General features: G+C 35.2%; 1 protein-coding gene across 1 annotated transcript in view; it reads left to right on the forward strand.

Annotated features, from left to right (window-relative positions):
- Window positions 1-305: 305 nt before the first annotated feature.
- LOC149409537 (delta(3,5)-Delta(2,4)-dienoyl-CoA isomerase, mitochondrial) overlaps window positions 306-15,971 on the forward strand; it is a 33,109-nt gene continuing 17,443 nt past the window's right edge. Inside the window, exons 1-2 of the mRNA XM_089649681.1 lie at window positions 306-494; window positions 11,910-12,063. Of these exons, the coding sequence (XP_089505807.1) occupies window positions 440-494; window positions 11,910-12,063 (209 nt within the window). The 5' untranslated portion in view covers window positions 306-439. The remainder of the gene's footprint in view (window positions 495-11,909; window positions 12,064-15,971) is intronic.

Genomic DNA, 15,971 nt, shown 5'->3' on the forward strand with positions numbered 1-15,971 from the left:
CGCTCAGGTCTTTAACATAGTTAAAGTTTTTTTTAATACTGAAAAATTTGCCAAGTCAAGCTGCACATAAATATTATTATATCGTATAATGTAAGTACTTAGAAATACTACTAAAATTCAATGTACACAAACAATCCACATCAAGGTTCGTAGAAAATGCATCAAATAAATTTCCAACCTTTTTTCTCCATATCACCTCACTTTGACGCTGGCTAGAATAACCGTTTGGGGTGAAAAGCCATTTAAAAAAAGACGTCAACTTTGTCTATGGCACAGCTGTCAAATTATAAAAAGTTTGATAAAGTTTTGTCAGTTTTGTGTTTGTGGTTTGTTTTTGGCGTTTTGTTGAACTTTGGCCGATTACGGTTTCACAAGTTTTATTAGTATTAGCGCCGTACAACTTGTTTAGAAACAGTTATTAAGCAATAAGTTGTTAAATATGCTCTCCTCAACATTGCGCGGTGTTAGTAGGCTGTCAAGGAGCAACTTCAAAGGTAAAGTTGTTTATTGTTATGATTCCTATCTGTCAAGTGAAAATAAATGTTCGTAGAAAGTGCTCGTAAATCTGCCTGATTTCGGTAATTATTTCCCTAACCGCTGCACTTTTAGGCTCAATGTATGGAAAGTACACTTTGTTTCAACAATTGTTACAAGCACTATTTACATGCACAAAATAATATTGGGTTCTTGGTTTGGCGCTTAGGAAGTGTGGCGAACCCATCGCCCAGGGAGTGGAAACACGACCTGCAATAGCCATCCCAAGCTGAGGTGTGAACTACCGTCCTCAGGCTGAATGACCTGGGGAACAGTGTCACAAACGGTGCCTCCGAGAAACAGGGTCGCATCTCGGAGTATTTACACCTTACCCCAGCACTTGGGGCTCTGATGAATGGACCTTATATTTCCCTAGATACTCGTGGGACGAAAATTCGACCATTCGAAAACTCCCTCTTCCCTCATGGGGCCTTCAGGGAATCAACGGGGTGTCGACTCTTCCCCCATGGGGTCTTCGGAGAACCAAGGAGGAGTGGAGAGGAAATATGAGGCCACCTCTGTGAACTCTTCTCTTGTGGGGCCTTCAGGGAACCAAAGGGGAGAGGAGAGGAGAGATGAGACCTGGGAAGACACATTCATCACATATCAAAAGGTTTATGCGTTACCTGTATATGAGGGAATATACATACTATCCATTCCTGTATCCATCCTTGTTCTTAACAGGAATGCTCGATTTCAATACATTAGAAGCCCGCAGAAAAATATTTTTAGGCACACACTTTTTTAAGTTAATCTCTGGTACAATACATAATCCGCCTATGTTGAAAGAGGTTAACTTTTATGTCCCTAACAATTATACTCGAGGGAGATCCCATGCACTCTTATATGCTCCGAAAGCGAGGACTTCTGCCTATCAGAACGTGCCAATAAACAAAGCGACTCAACTGCTTAACGATTCTGCATTAGCCATCGACATTTTCAATGTCACCTACAGACAATTCAGTAACTATCTTTTAACACATGTCACAAAATAGTAAAACTGCATCTGTAAACTTTTTAATTTGTAATCTTCTCTATGATATATTGGTGTATAACCGTTTTATGGAGAACATGAAAAAATAAATAAATTAATAATTGTGGAACCAGAAGACATAGCCACATACCCAATGACAACCCTGGTGAACTTTATTAAAGGGAATGGGTTGTTGTTAAAGGATTGAGGTTAAATGAGAGATAGCACAATGGGCCTATGGCCCAAGTGCTCACGAGAACTGTATATAAACCGTCTCCACTCTATAAATAAATAGTTTGGGTTAATTGGGTAATTTAGATTGAAACGAATTTTGCAACTTTGAACAAAAATTGAATTACAATGCATCTTTTACCATCTATCCCAACGTAAATCGTTGTTTCTTGTAGTAATTAAGTTTTTTTTTTTTTTTTTTTTTTTTACTTTATTTATTTTCATTTCTTTACACATATTATACATATTAATAGATAGTATAAAATAACATAATATATAATACCAAATAGTTTACAAAAGAAATGAAAACCCACTAAGGCACTGACTGCCTGAGTGTGGGTAATATAAAACGATTACTATATTTCAAGTCCCTAAAGTATAATAATATACATTAGTAGAAAAAGTTTTTTTTGTTTATAGTTATTATAAAACGTAAAGAGAAAAACATTATGTACAATAATTTATAAAGTTTCAGCAAGTGAGTTGTAGAAAGGATAAATAAATTTATAGTAAAAGCGTTTCAATATCTGCGTCAATCAGCCATAATTTTACCTCTTTAATATATTCTATCTTTTTATTTATCATTTGAGTTTGTAGTGGTAGGAGGTTAAATGTACGAGGACCAATGAAACTGCTATGCGTCTGCATTAATTTAGTATTGGTTTGGGGGGTGTAAAATATATTATTTGTTCTTTTGCTCATTCTGTTTTCATTTATTTTGAAATTGTTTTTGTTTTTAAATAGATATTTCATAGTTTGTAATATAAATAATTTACGAATGTTAAATAATTTAGATTCCTTGTATAATAGGTCGGTCGAAAATGTTTTATTTTTGTTATATATGACTTTAATTATGTGCTTTTGAATTATTTGTAGAGGCTTAATAAATGTATCAGGTGCACCACCCCATCCTATTATGCCATAAGTGATTGCAGATTGCACCAGGGAGAAGTAGATCATTTTCAATTTTTCAGCGTTTAAAATTTCCTTGAGTCTATAAAATATGTAGGTTAGATATCTTAGTTTTGAAGTGGTTTGATTAATATGAGATTTCCAATTAAGATTAATATCTATTGATACTCCTAAATATTTTATATTTTTGACATTAGCGAGTTCGTTGCACAGGAAGCACATTTCTTGATTGCAAGTTGTATTATGGATTCTAATTTTAAGGTTGTCTTTTGGTTTGTTTTTGATGTTTTTATAAAAAGGTAAGTAAAATGTTTTGCTGTAGTTTAAGACAAGTTTGTTGTATTTTAACCATTTTGAAACAAGTGAAATACATACAGTTGCATTCGAAAAAGTTTCTGTCCAATTATTACCATCCACTATTATTGCCACAAAGTGTAATTGCAGTTAAATTACAGTTGAAACAAAGTGTAATTTCCTTAATCTTTGCGGCGGTTAGGGAAATATTTACCGTCATATTACGTGAAAAGATAGACATTCAAAAAATAAATCAAGTGTATGGATGAAATAGACATAGGACCGGGCAGCGTTCAAAGGCGCACGAACCTAAACATACTTATTCAAGTACATGCATACAATCAATGGATACTACTGTATTAATAAACAATATCAATAAAGATAATCTTGATCCATTAAGGCGATGCCATACGTAGTAATGCAAAATCATGTGTTTTTGGTTTGAAAATTTGGTCGCCTAGAAATGTTTCAGATGCTTTAATTAAATACTGCGAGTAGAATACATCTTGGCCTTTGGAATAATCGAGTATTTTTTAGATAAGTCTTTTTATAAGCCCAGAAAAAAATAATGTATTAGGCCTATGAAAACTGCTTTAAAGTTCAAAATCTCCTACTTACAAACCCATTTTCGGTTATGATTTTATTGTATAATGTGGAAAATTAAGTTATTTATAAAATGATCGGAAAAAAATTTAATATTTATGCCTGAAAATCCACAAAATAAAATAAAAGGCACTTTTTGGCAATGTTTTTTTCTTGCATAAATCAAAACAGCCGGATGGTGTTAAGCGGGAATTTAAACCTTTTCGCCATCTACGTAAGGGGTGTTATTGATAGCGGCTCAATTTAAAATATTACACGACGTAGTGCATCGCCTTAACCATTTTTTTAGTTTAGCTGTGCAGGTTGATTCGATTTTTACATTCATTGGCATCTTATTAAATATAAAAGGTACAAGATAAGCGAAAGATAGCGATAATAAGATAAGCGAAAAAGAAATGACTAACTTAGTTTTAAATTTAAAACAACTCAATTATTGTTAAACTTATTATGAAATCAGATATGAGCGCATCAGCAAAATGCTGCCCGTTAAATAATAATAATTAAGTCATTTGCGTGTATTAAGTAATGAAATGTCATACCTTGACTTTTACTAGTGTAATGGAAGTTCTGCCACATCACACACGAAGATATTTGGTAATTTATGCAATTTGGTTAGCACACAACCTCAGGCGACGCGTGATAGTTTTGTACCAAATCGGAGATACGGCAATTACCGTATCTTTGGCGTCTGACTTCGAGATTTCTACAACGTATCTATAAATAAACTACCGAAATTTATCTCTTATATTGCAAACATGAAAGTAATTTCTACAATGTTATGAATTTATATGATGCAAATGCGAATGATAGCAGAAGTCGGGGACGCCCGAGGAAGACATGGCACGATCAAGTGAATCAGATACTTGAGTCGGGCCATGTCAAGAGTCAGAAAAATAGAAGAGTATGTATGAGCCGATGTATGAATGTGAATGAGGCAAGAAGTGTGTGCCAAGACCGAGTTGTTTGGTGGTCCGTCCTCTCTGCCTACCCCTTCGGGAAACGGCGTGATGATTAGTTAGTTAGTTTATGAATTTAACGTTTTGTTAAAAGTAATCACTCCAATGTAATTTCTTAAATTGTTGTATTAGAACTTGACTGTCTTGCCGGTACAGATATCTGACTCCGAATATAAGAGGAAAGGGGAACATGAACACAATACTAGGTTCACAAAAAATTAAGTAATGCTTGTACCAAAATATAACAATAAATACAGACAGCGAACCCTGGAATACAACGTGCACAAAATATTCAATATGTTACCAAGCAATATAAAAAATTGCAAATTACAAAAGAGATTCAGATATATGCTGAAAACATGGCTATTTAGGCCAGTGCAATTAGCGCCAAAAAGGGGGTCGCGATCGAAGTAATTCCGGTAGTCCCAATTTTTTTATATGTTATATAAACTGATCCCCTGATGTAAAATCTGATTTTCCGACCTTGGCGCACCTGTGCTCGCGCCGCCATTTTGAAAAAACTGGCCAAAATCTAGTTTTTCCCAAATATCTCATTTCCAATGCAAATTTCGGCTAAAGTATCTTAACAAGTATAATAGAACATAAAATAACCTACAACTTTTGTTAATAAAAATTTCTTCTATCTCTAATAGGTACCGAGGTAGAAAGTCGTAAAGGTGCGTATATTTTTTAAAAAACAAGTTTTTTGCGCGACTAAGTTTGGTTTTTTATAAATACCTCGTTTCCAGTTGAATTTCATGAAAATTTTATTGATACCAATTATGTAGAACATAAAATTTCAAAAAATCTGTGCCGTTTTTATGTTTATATAGTTTTTTACCGATATAAAGAATAAACAAATCTAGGTAGGTACGCACAGAAAATCTATCACGGTTTATTATCACGTTATTAGATTTTTTTTTGCATTTTTAAATACAAACATCTATAAATTTACTAGAGGGCACTTCGGTATGGGGGGGCTACCCCCGACCCTTCTACTCCTCCCCTCCGGTTCCCTTCAGTTGCCGCATGTCACGTCTTGAGCCTGGAGCGGAGCTTGACAGCGTCAGTGTCACAGCAGCGTTCAGTTCGAAATGATTCAGTGCAATCGAGTATGAAAGATTTACAAAAGAGGGCTACTTTACGATCCGACGGTCTCATAAATTTTGGTCAGGGATTTGGTCTGACATGACCATCGAACAAACTCTGATGAGATCGATGAAAACATCTGGAGGTTTGACCCAAGGACGGGGAATCACAGACAGTTCCATCCTTCGTTGGACTGCTGGATTCGTTTATCTGCATAACATTTGTGAGGGTATCGAGTCATTTTGTGGGATTGAATCAGGAACGTCAGAGCAACATGTAGAGATGAGGCCTGCAAGAATTAAGAGGGATGATCGAGACTTTCAAACTCTCATTGATTGGTTTGCTTGCCATGAACCATTTCCTAAAACAAACGTGATTATGTCTATTAGCAGTGGCACAATCGGGGATAGCAAAGTCACTTGTCACATGGCTGAAAAGATGGGGAAATTAGCTATGTCTAAAGTTATCAACAAGAACTTTGGAAACCTACACTTAAAACGTAATGATGCAATAGTTTCTCTTGCGGCGGTGACCAGCAGTGTCAAAAATCAGGGTGTGACTATGTCAATAGATCCATTAATGCTATCCCATCGTATGTGTATTGCCAAAAAGTCTGAAAGTGAACTTAAATAATATTTTCAATATGAACTCTCTCCTGTACCATTGTCTCTTTTCTCAGAAGAAGGCATGCGCAAAAGAACGAAGTCTATATTTTATTCATCATTAAACCCTCTACCAAATAATACAGAACTGGGAAGCAGTAAAATACAGGTAATTGATGGGGGATATTTACTGCACAAAGTTGTATGGGGCTCGTGCTCAACCTTTTTCAGTAATTTTCCAGCAATATGTCAGATATGTACAAAATCACTATGGATCCAATGCAGTAGTGGTATTCGATGGATACCCAGATTCTATGGAAAAAAAAAGCACTAAAGGGGTGGAAAGAGCACGGCGTGCCAGAGTTACAACTTCTGCTGAAGTTTTGTTTTTTGAAAGCATGCACCCACAAGTGCCACAGGAAAAGTTTCTGGGAAATGAGAAGAACAAGTCTCGTTTTATTTCCCTACTCAGAACCTCATTTGCACGATCCCACATAACGACAGTACAAGCTGAAGAGGATGCTGACGTTCTCATAGTGAACACAGCAAATTCGTTGTCATCTCAACATGATGTAGTCATAATCGGATATTGATCTGCTGGTACTCCTCACAGCTCTCTCACCTCTCAACGTATATTACCAAAAAGTTCTAACGCGTTGTACTCGAAAAAATGTTTTAAACACATTGAAATAGTTGAAAACATTTTATTACTTCATGCCATAAGTGGTTGCGATACAACTGGAGCTCCGTTCGGTCAAGGCAAACACAAATTTTGTAATATTCTTCTCAAGAACCACTCAGTGAATGAACTTGTTCGTGTATTTCAAGACCCAAAAGCAAAGACAGAAACAATCACTTTGGCTGCCGAACAACTATTTGCACTTTTGTATGGCGGCAACGAGAAATCATATTTGGAAAATTTAAGGTACATCACTTTCGTCAAAGGAGTAAAAAAGAACAAATTCAATTTATCCAGGCTACCACCCACCAAAGATGCAGTCCAGCAACACGCTTCAAGAACATACTTGCCAGTGCAGACTTGGCTTGATCACGATAAAGATCCGACTGAATGGGGGTGGAAAAGGGATGCTGTTGGGTTACTTACTCCAGTAACAATGTTGAAGGAAGCTGCACCTCAGGCCTTGCTGAACTTCACATCATGTCAATGTAAAAAAGGTTGCGCTGGAAAGTGCACCTGCAGAAAGTCGGGTTTGAAATGTTCCCTACTCTGCATTCATTGCAATGGCAACTCCTGCGAGAATGCTGTAGAAGCCTTCGTTGATGACGATGACAGGAATATGATGACCCAGTCGCCACAAATTTGGGTGATAAGACAGATGAAGAAGCTATTCAGGACCAGAAGTAAGAAACTATAGTCAAGGGCTCGTACTTCTGTCTAAACTGATCTACCATTAATTTTATTTTTTGTTATGCTGACAACTTAACTAATAAAGAAAAGAATGTCAATAAATGTTAATTTTATTGTTAAATGTTAATACCATTTTTTATCTTTTTTATGTACCTTATCATTTGTATTAATAATCTTAAATGTATGTTGTGATTACGTTGATAGGCATGTCAGACCAAGCTGCGAGCACAAATGTAGTGGCTTGGCCTATTTTAGTGGTCTTCCCATTGGGAATGTATGGCGACCGATATGCTGAAATATTCTATCTACTATATTTATAGCTAGGTCTGACACAGGCATGACGATTGTTGTCAACGTATATGTTATTATAACAATAATTGTTAAAGAAAAATAAAATCAAGGAATGCCAAGTTTAAAACACCTAACCTCAGTTTCAATTTTTGGCCTGGTTTTGGTGGATTAGAGTTTCGATACGTAATAGAGATAAAAAATATAAATTATATACCTATTTCTTTAACGAAATTTTATTTTCTACAAAATTATTATCAATAAATTTTTCACAAAATTGTACTGGAAACGAGGTATTTATAAAAAACCAAACCTAGTCGCGCAAAAAACTTGTTTTTTCAAAAATATACGCATCTTTACGACTTTCTACCTCGGTACCTATTAGAGATAGAAGAAATTTTTTATTAACAAAAGTTGTAGGTTATTTTATGTTATATTATACTTGTTAAGATACTTTAGCCGAAATTGGCATTGGAAATGAGATATTTGGGAAAAACTAGATTTTGGCCCGATTTCGGCCAGTTTTTTCAAAATGGCGGCGCGAGCACAGGTGCGCCAAGGTCGGAAAATCAGATTTTATATCAGGGGATCAGTTTATATAACATATAAAAAAATTGGGACTACCGGAATTACTTCGATCGCGAATCGCTAATTGCACTGGCCTAATTAAGCAGATATAGGTACTCTGTATTAGTAATACTATTGATTATGGCAGTGGTTAGTGATAAATATTATATATAAGTTGTATTGTAATTAGTAATGATATTATGTAAATATGTTATATTCTAATTGAACATGAACATCCTGTTGACAAACTGCTTAAATGCTGTTTAATGGGATTGTACTTTGAAGAACAATAAAAAAAACAAAAATGAAATGAATTTATATTAGCACCATCAGAGTATACATTTAGGCACAATCAAGTTTTAAAAATAATTCACCAAAGTTTGGTAATTAAACATAACTTGATTGACTGCCGTAATATAGTACCATATTATGAATATGAACCAAATTCATTTTTAGAAAACGAATTTTGTAAAATATATTATGATAAAACTATACTAACAGACCGAACGATTAGTCATAATAGACCCGATATAGTTTTACATGACAAAATTAAAAAAATAACTTATATCATTGATGTCGCTATTCCAAATTCCTGTAATATTCAAAAATCTGTTAATGAAAAAATAAGAAAATACACAGATTTAGGAAATGAAATAAAAAGAATTTGGCATTCTCAGACTATAAAAATATTACCATTTGTTATTTCGGCTACTGGCATTATATGTACCTAGCTCTCTCATTCAAAATTTAGGCGTATTAGATCTATCAAAAAATTTATATATAAAGATGCTAAAGTCTGTCATTTTGAATACATGTAGAATGAAAGATTTTTTAAATTATTTATGTTGAGGGATCAGTAGGATTTATAGGCCCTGTTAGAAGTTCTACCGAGCCGAACCCTCTGATATGAAAATATCTGGAGTCGGTGAATTATTTTCCCATTTGATCTCTGGTGAGTTGACGTGTTGTTCTTGTATTGTTTTGTATTTATTTTGCTTATATAATGCACTTGCATAATGTTGATTGACTAGATGATCATTTGTGGAAAAGTGTGTGGAAGGGTTTAGTTTTTCCTATGGGGAAGATTTAACCCGGACATAAAATCGGAAGTTTGATAAAAAAAAAAAAATGTATTTGTGTGTACATTATCTACTTCATATAAGCTAAACCTATCAATTTGATTGTCCTGAAACGCAAAACCTTCCCAGTTGAACAGTCAAAGATTCATTATTCTGCAATTGCATTTTTTAGTATCTAATTAATAATCTAATAAATTTGTCATTGTTCTTCTGCCATCACTTCGCTGGTCTGTGGAATTTTCCCTATTCCACTGGCTGCAGTGCCTTTACATTCACCTCCAATTCTCTCAAAGACGGTTCTTCTCGTCCTGCTTCAGTCCTCTTCCACATAGTCTATCCACTTATTCATGTAAATACCGCACAAGAAGCCCAACTGTCCGAAGCCAATGGAACTACGGCATTTCCAATTAAGCCCCCATGTAGAAATAGAGCATTATCTCGATAACGTTGATACATTCAGATTCGTCATTCTACGTTCACAACAAAAATCGTTCTAAAATCTCAACCACAGTCCACAGTACAAGGCTTATAGTAGCGCAATATTGTTTATTGTTTATTGTTGTTGTTATACGCCCATAGGGGCTTTTACATAGATTATAAATAAGTTTTACATAAGTTATCGAGTTAGAATTTATACTAAGAGTTATAAAAGTGAAGAATTTTAAAAAAATATACAAGTAGTTTTTGAAGAATATGGCGTAAAGAAACATTTTAAACAACATAATATTTAACAATAACAAAGAACAAAATATAATATAAAACATTACAATAACATATCTAATCGTTAAATCTATTACAATAATTTGTATGATTCCACAAAGTGTTGGTTTAATTTGAATTTAAGATTATAAAGGGAATCATGGAATATATCTATAATACCACCAAACTTGTTGCCCAAATCATGCATCCTATTGGTAAGTGAGTTTGACTGATAGTTGGTTTTATATGTGTCGCAAAAGAATGTTGTATTTTGTCTAGTATTTCTTGTCGGTACATAGAGTTTAATAGCAGCAACGATGGCAGGGCTGTCAATAAGGTTGTTCATGACTCTGTATAATAAAATTAGGTCTGAAATGGTTCTTCTGTCAGACAGCGTAATTAAATTAAGTCCATTCATCAAATTTACATAATTAATGTTTTCTATTGGAATTTTAAGCTTGAAATTTAAGTACCTAAGAAATTTGTGTTGAACCCGTTCTAATTTGTTAGAGTGTACTTTATAGAAAGGAGACCAAATAGGTGAATTATATTCCACTTGGCTTCTAACTAGTGAAATGTAGAGTGTTTTCATGCAATCCAATGACTTAAAATCAGTTAGGGTTCTACAAAGGAAGCCAAGAATCTTTAAAGCCTTATTAGTTATATTACTTATTAGTTATATTCTTCCGTACAATGGTTAAGTTAACTGATCATTTGTGCGATCGGTGTTTGGCACATTTGTGTTATTTGTTAAAAGGAAGCCACAAGGCAAAAATGTATATATTCTTGGTATACCTTATATTGTAGGTAATAGTCATTAAAATCGCTTGACAAATGGAGTCTAGAAACATTCGATTTCAAGCACAAAACTGGTTTTTATTTATTTTGTAAGTCATTTTATTATAAAGCAAAAAAGTTAATCAAGTGAAACTGTCACAGATAATCTTAGCTGTAATACTGTATTTTTTTTAAAGTTGTTTCCTTTACGCGTTCATTCATTTCTATTGAAAAAATATTTATTTTATTAGTTTACATTTATATTTTTTATTAAGTAATTTATTATTTTATTTGTATTCTACTCAAGCGAAACGATAGGAAAACCTTCAATTTATCTAAAGCATATTTTTTGGCATTCATAATGTACACCAATTCTTTATAGAGATTAATCAAAATAGTGATTTGGCATTATAAGCTTCGCCTTAATATGTCGAAACATATTTGGAATTTCAAAATTTTTAAACTAGCTGTACCCCGCCACGTGTTGCTGTGGCTTAGTCTGTCTGTGCAGATAGAGAAACAAAAGCCAACAGATGGCGCTTTTTAAAAAAAAAAACATGTTTTTACCTGTCACAGGTGATGTCGATATAATATAGGTATATAAAAACACATTGTATACAATATTCGAATTAAACATTGTGTCATAATTTCCGAGAAATCGGGGAAGAACTTTCAAAAATTTAAGATTATGAACAAACAAACATTTACATTTTTATTTAAATAAATTAATTAAAATACGTAAAACATTTTTCCACTTAAGGACTCAATTGGATTTTATTGTGAAGCTAGAGGGCTGAGGGAGTAAGGAACGGAAGAAGATGTAAAATACACAAGTTATGAAGTATCAATCAGAAAAATTTTAATTCATTGTTTTAGATATTTTACTGCTTTATACAAATTTTCTGTTTTACAGTTAAGATGGTTTTGTTGTTCCAGGTATACACGCCTCTCTGGCCGCCAACATGTCTTCAGGGGCTCCAGGGGCCTCCAACTTTGAGACCCTGGCGGTAACGGTTCCCAAACCATTTGTATACCATGTGGAACTTAACAGGCCAAAGAACTTGAATGCGTTCAACAAAACCATGTGGATGTAAGAAACTAACAATTTCTTTAAAATACTTTGTATTTTTTTTTAAAATTAATTCCACGGATGATGTGTTCTGCGAACGAAAACGGTATGAAGGTTGGGTAGGATTTATGTGGATATCAGAGTATTTATTCACTGTAAGTATTGTTGTATGTATGTATCACGTTACAAACCATATCACGTAAATCACATCACGTTGGGATGTAGATCGATGCTCGACGCCGTGCGAGCGGAGGTTTCTGATGTGAAGATCACGGATCCTCCTATGTTCCGACAGCTTGATGCTCGACACTGTAGGTGGTGGAGATGAACAGTTGCGAATTGTGGTTCAAGCAGGTAATTATTGTTAGTCTTAACTAGCTGACGTGTACCCGGAGTTGCTGACTGTTATTCTTAGGAGATAGACTTATGCAATCCTGGACTTTTCTGTAGGCCTTTTTAAGATATACAATTCCGTAGTACATTATTTTGATGTATCTCATAAGGTTTAGCCAGCGTTAGCAATGTAAATGCCTGAAAATATTTTTTTTACGATTGATTTCAAAACATCGACTTTTCTCTACTTTCTATCTGTATAATATACATGTATTATACAGGGTTTTCCAATAAGAGGTGGTATTTTGATATTCAATCGTAAAAGATCAATGGTTTCGTTGCTTGTGTGGCACGTAGCGACGTCTTGTTGAATGTAAACGTTGTCCAGATCAATACCATCCAATTCCGGCAGTAAAAAATCATTAATCATCTCTCGATAGCGCAATCCATTCACCATAACTGTTGCTCCAGCCTCATTTTCGAAAAAGTAAGGTCCAATCACTCCGCCGGACTATAAACCGCACCAAACAGTCACATGTTGAGGATAGAGAGGCTTTTCAACAATAACTCTTGGGTTTTCCGGGCCCCAGATGAGACAATTTTGCTTTTTGACGAAGCCACCGAGGTGGAAATGGGCCTCATCTCTCAAGATGATTTGCATTTGTTTCACTCAAGTGAATTTTAATAATTTCAATGCGTTGTCGAAGCGTGTATCGTTCCATTTTTATGAATGGCGTAGTTTCTACTTGTCAAATGTCAAAAAATGACAGCTTCAAAAGTAACATCTACCGAAATAGCGGGCTATTCAAAATAACACCTCTTATTGGAAAACCCTGTATATATAAACCTTCCGAAAGAAATTCTCTAAATGATAGTATAAACCCTATCAAAATCGAGTTTAGAAGAACTAAGCGCAAACAGACAGACAGATAGCAACTTTGTTTTATACTATTTAGAAAAGAATGCGAGTACTAGTAGTAGATCGAATTGAACTGTGTAGCGCGTGGCGTTTATTTTGGGAGTGGCGCTTTGTAGAGCCGCCCCGATAGTTCTAGGAGCTGTCGGGGAGGAAAGCCGGCGCATTCTCATTGCAAATCCCGAAGTTTCCAGATCCATTCCTCTCATTGCTGTGCAAGGCGTTGGGTCGGAAATCTCTGGCTGGAGAGGTTGTCACATAAATATATTGTGGCAAGTGCAGTTCTTGCCTATTTGGGTTATTTTGTCTATGGTGTTTTTTTTTAAGTTTGGCAATATTTTTTGAGGAACAAAGATAGTTTTGTTTATGGTCTCTTCCTCCCCGTCAGCTTGGGCTAGCTGCAGGCGGATTAGGTCACTCACCATTTAAGGTGTTTTAATCTGAGTTATCATGTGATTAGAAGTTGTTTTTTTTATCTTTTAAAAGGGCGTGGGGTGTTTTTCCTAACACGAATAGTTTGTGTAGGTTTTTATTTTTAGTGGAGGTTATGGAACCCCACTTTTTTTGGTGATGGCCGGTGCTCAGTCTTGTGGATTTTGTGTTTTGGACTTGTAAAGAGATCGGTCCTATTTGTGGCTAGAATATTATGCCTGTTCAACCCCGCGTCGCGAAGTCCGTAAGACGAGTCTGGTTGGACCACGTGCTTCTCAGATGAAGATTCTACAGAAGCGCTTTGAAGGCGTTGCGCCCTGTCTCCCCTAAGTGAAGGATGACCTGGCTTCCCTGGATTCCACGCCGTCCCCGGTAGATCCGTGGTTCCGTTACGGGACTGTCCCCCTCTACCAGAGTCAAGTTTTCGTTCGCCATCCGTTGTTTTTCCTACGATTCTCGGCCACGTTAAGTTAGCATAGTTTGTTCAGGAGTCCATCTGGTATGTGTATACTTTATATTCTTTATGTTACATTGGTATACTTTGAACTCCCATGTTGTGTTCTTTTGATGGTTACATTATAGTTTTGATTTCCTACCTACTTGACAGAAGACTAATCCCACGATCATGAGTTTAAGATCTCTGCTCTGCCGTATTAATCCCTCTACTTGATCCTGAATATCTCACTATTACATCGGAGTTTAACCTTTACAAGGTCTCCCTCGACCGGCGTCTCCCGATCCGCAGTTGGTGGCAGGCGCATCCCCCACCAAGACTTTGACAAACCTCACCCCATGAATCCGGCACCTTACTAAGTCACCAATCGTAGCTCGCCACTTGGCATGTGGTAGAGGTGTTGGTTATCCATTTAGTTTTATCCCGTTTGTCAGAAATTACCCTTAAACTTGATAAACCATTGAAAATAACTTCTATAAAGGAGACTTGAAAAAACTATACATCCAACTGCGTGACCACAATTGGCAGGCTGTCTTGGAGATTTCCGATTAACATCGTCAACACGAGACAGTTAAATATTTCTACTATTTATTATTTTTTTGGTAAACTAATGTTTAAGACAAGATTTTTTATGCATAGCACAAAGGGTAACAATTATTTTTATAAGCAATAATTATTAGCCTGAAACACTCATCCACATTGAAAAATCTGCTGATAAAAGATACATGACGCCAACGGGACTTGAACCCGTGTCCTTTCGATTTCCGGTCGACAGCTCTGACCACTGAGCTATGGCGGCTTATCTCTTATCCGCGAAATAATTCAATATATACTAGTGTTTCATTCAACAATTACTGCTTGTTACATTTTTCACCTGAAAACAACCAACTTTATTTTATGAGAAAGGCATTCTAAGTGCTAACTCTCTCACTAGATGGCGTCGAGACAAATATTTTTAGGTGAAATACTTGAACTTGTCAAATATTAATTATTATTTTTTTAAACTAATGTTTTCAAGACAAGTTTTTTTATGCATAGCACAAAGGGTAACAATTATTTTACAAGCAATAATTGTTCGCCTGAAACACTCATCCACATTGAAAAATCTCCTGATAAAAGATACATGACGCCAACGGGACTCGAACCCGTTTCCAGGACACGGGTTTGAGTCACCAGGACAGGTGTCGGGGACATAAAGATGAAGCTTGTATAATTGTTAATTGTAATTTTTAATTGTTGTGAACTCCTGCAACTTATAAACATACATATACCCACAGTAACAACACGACAAAATACAATATTCTACAGCAGCACACATAAGCGTAACTACATTGCCCACTCTCCGATACAACGACTTCACACCATGGGAAATCATTACTTGGGTGATGTTGACATATTCAATACCAACTTGGCAAGTTTTGTGGATCATTTAAAACATTTATTTCAACAATACTCCTAAACACATCATGTAAACCTACAAATAGCTGTAATTTTCTGTTTTTCTTTCTTGTGTTTGTATGACTTGTTGCATAGCTTTTATCAAATGTAATTTCATTCTTATTTTTTATGTTTCAAAGTATTTGTCAAATTAAATTTATTCTACCAACCATGTAAAAGCCCTCTGGGCGTTAAATAAATAAATAAATGAAATAATATCGCCAGTGGAAACGACCAGGTTTGGAAAGTGAAAGCGAGATACTAAAATATTATCGTACGAGAATTAAACATAATTTTTTAATAGCCCATAAAATCTATATTTTGAAGGTAGAAAACAATGTAAAACACAATTCAAAA

This window comes from Hesperophylax consimilis, chromosome 30, assembly GCF_061612785.1.
Source record: "Hesperophylax consimilis isolate HC1 chromosome 30, BYU_Hcon_1.0, whole genome shotgun sequence".
NCBI lineage: Eukaryota > Metazoa > Arthropoda > Insecta > Trichoptera > Limnephilidae > Hesperophylax > Hesperophylax consimilis.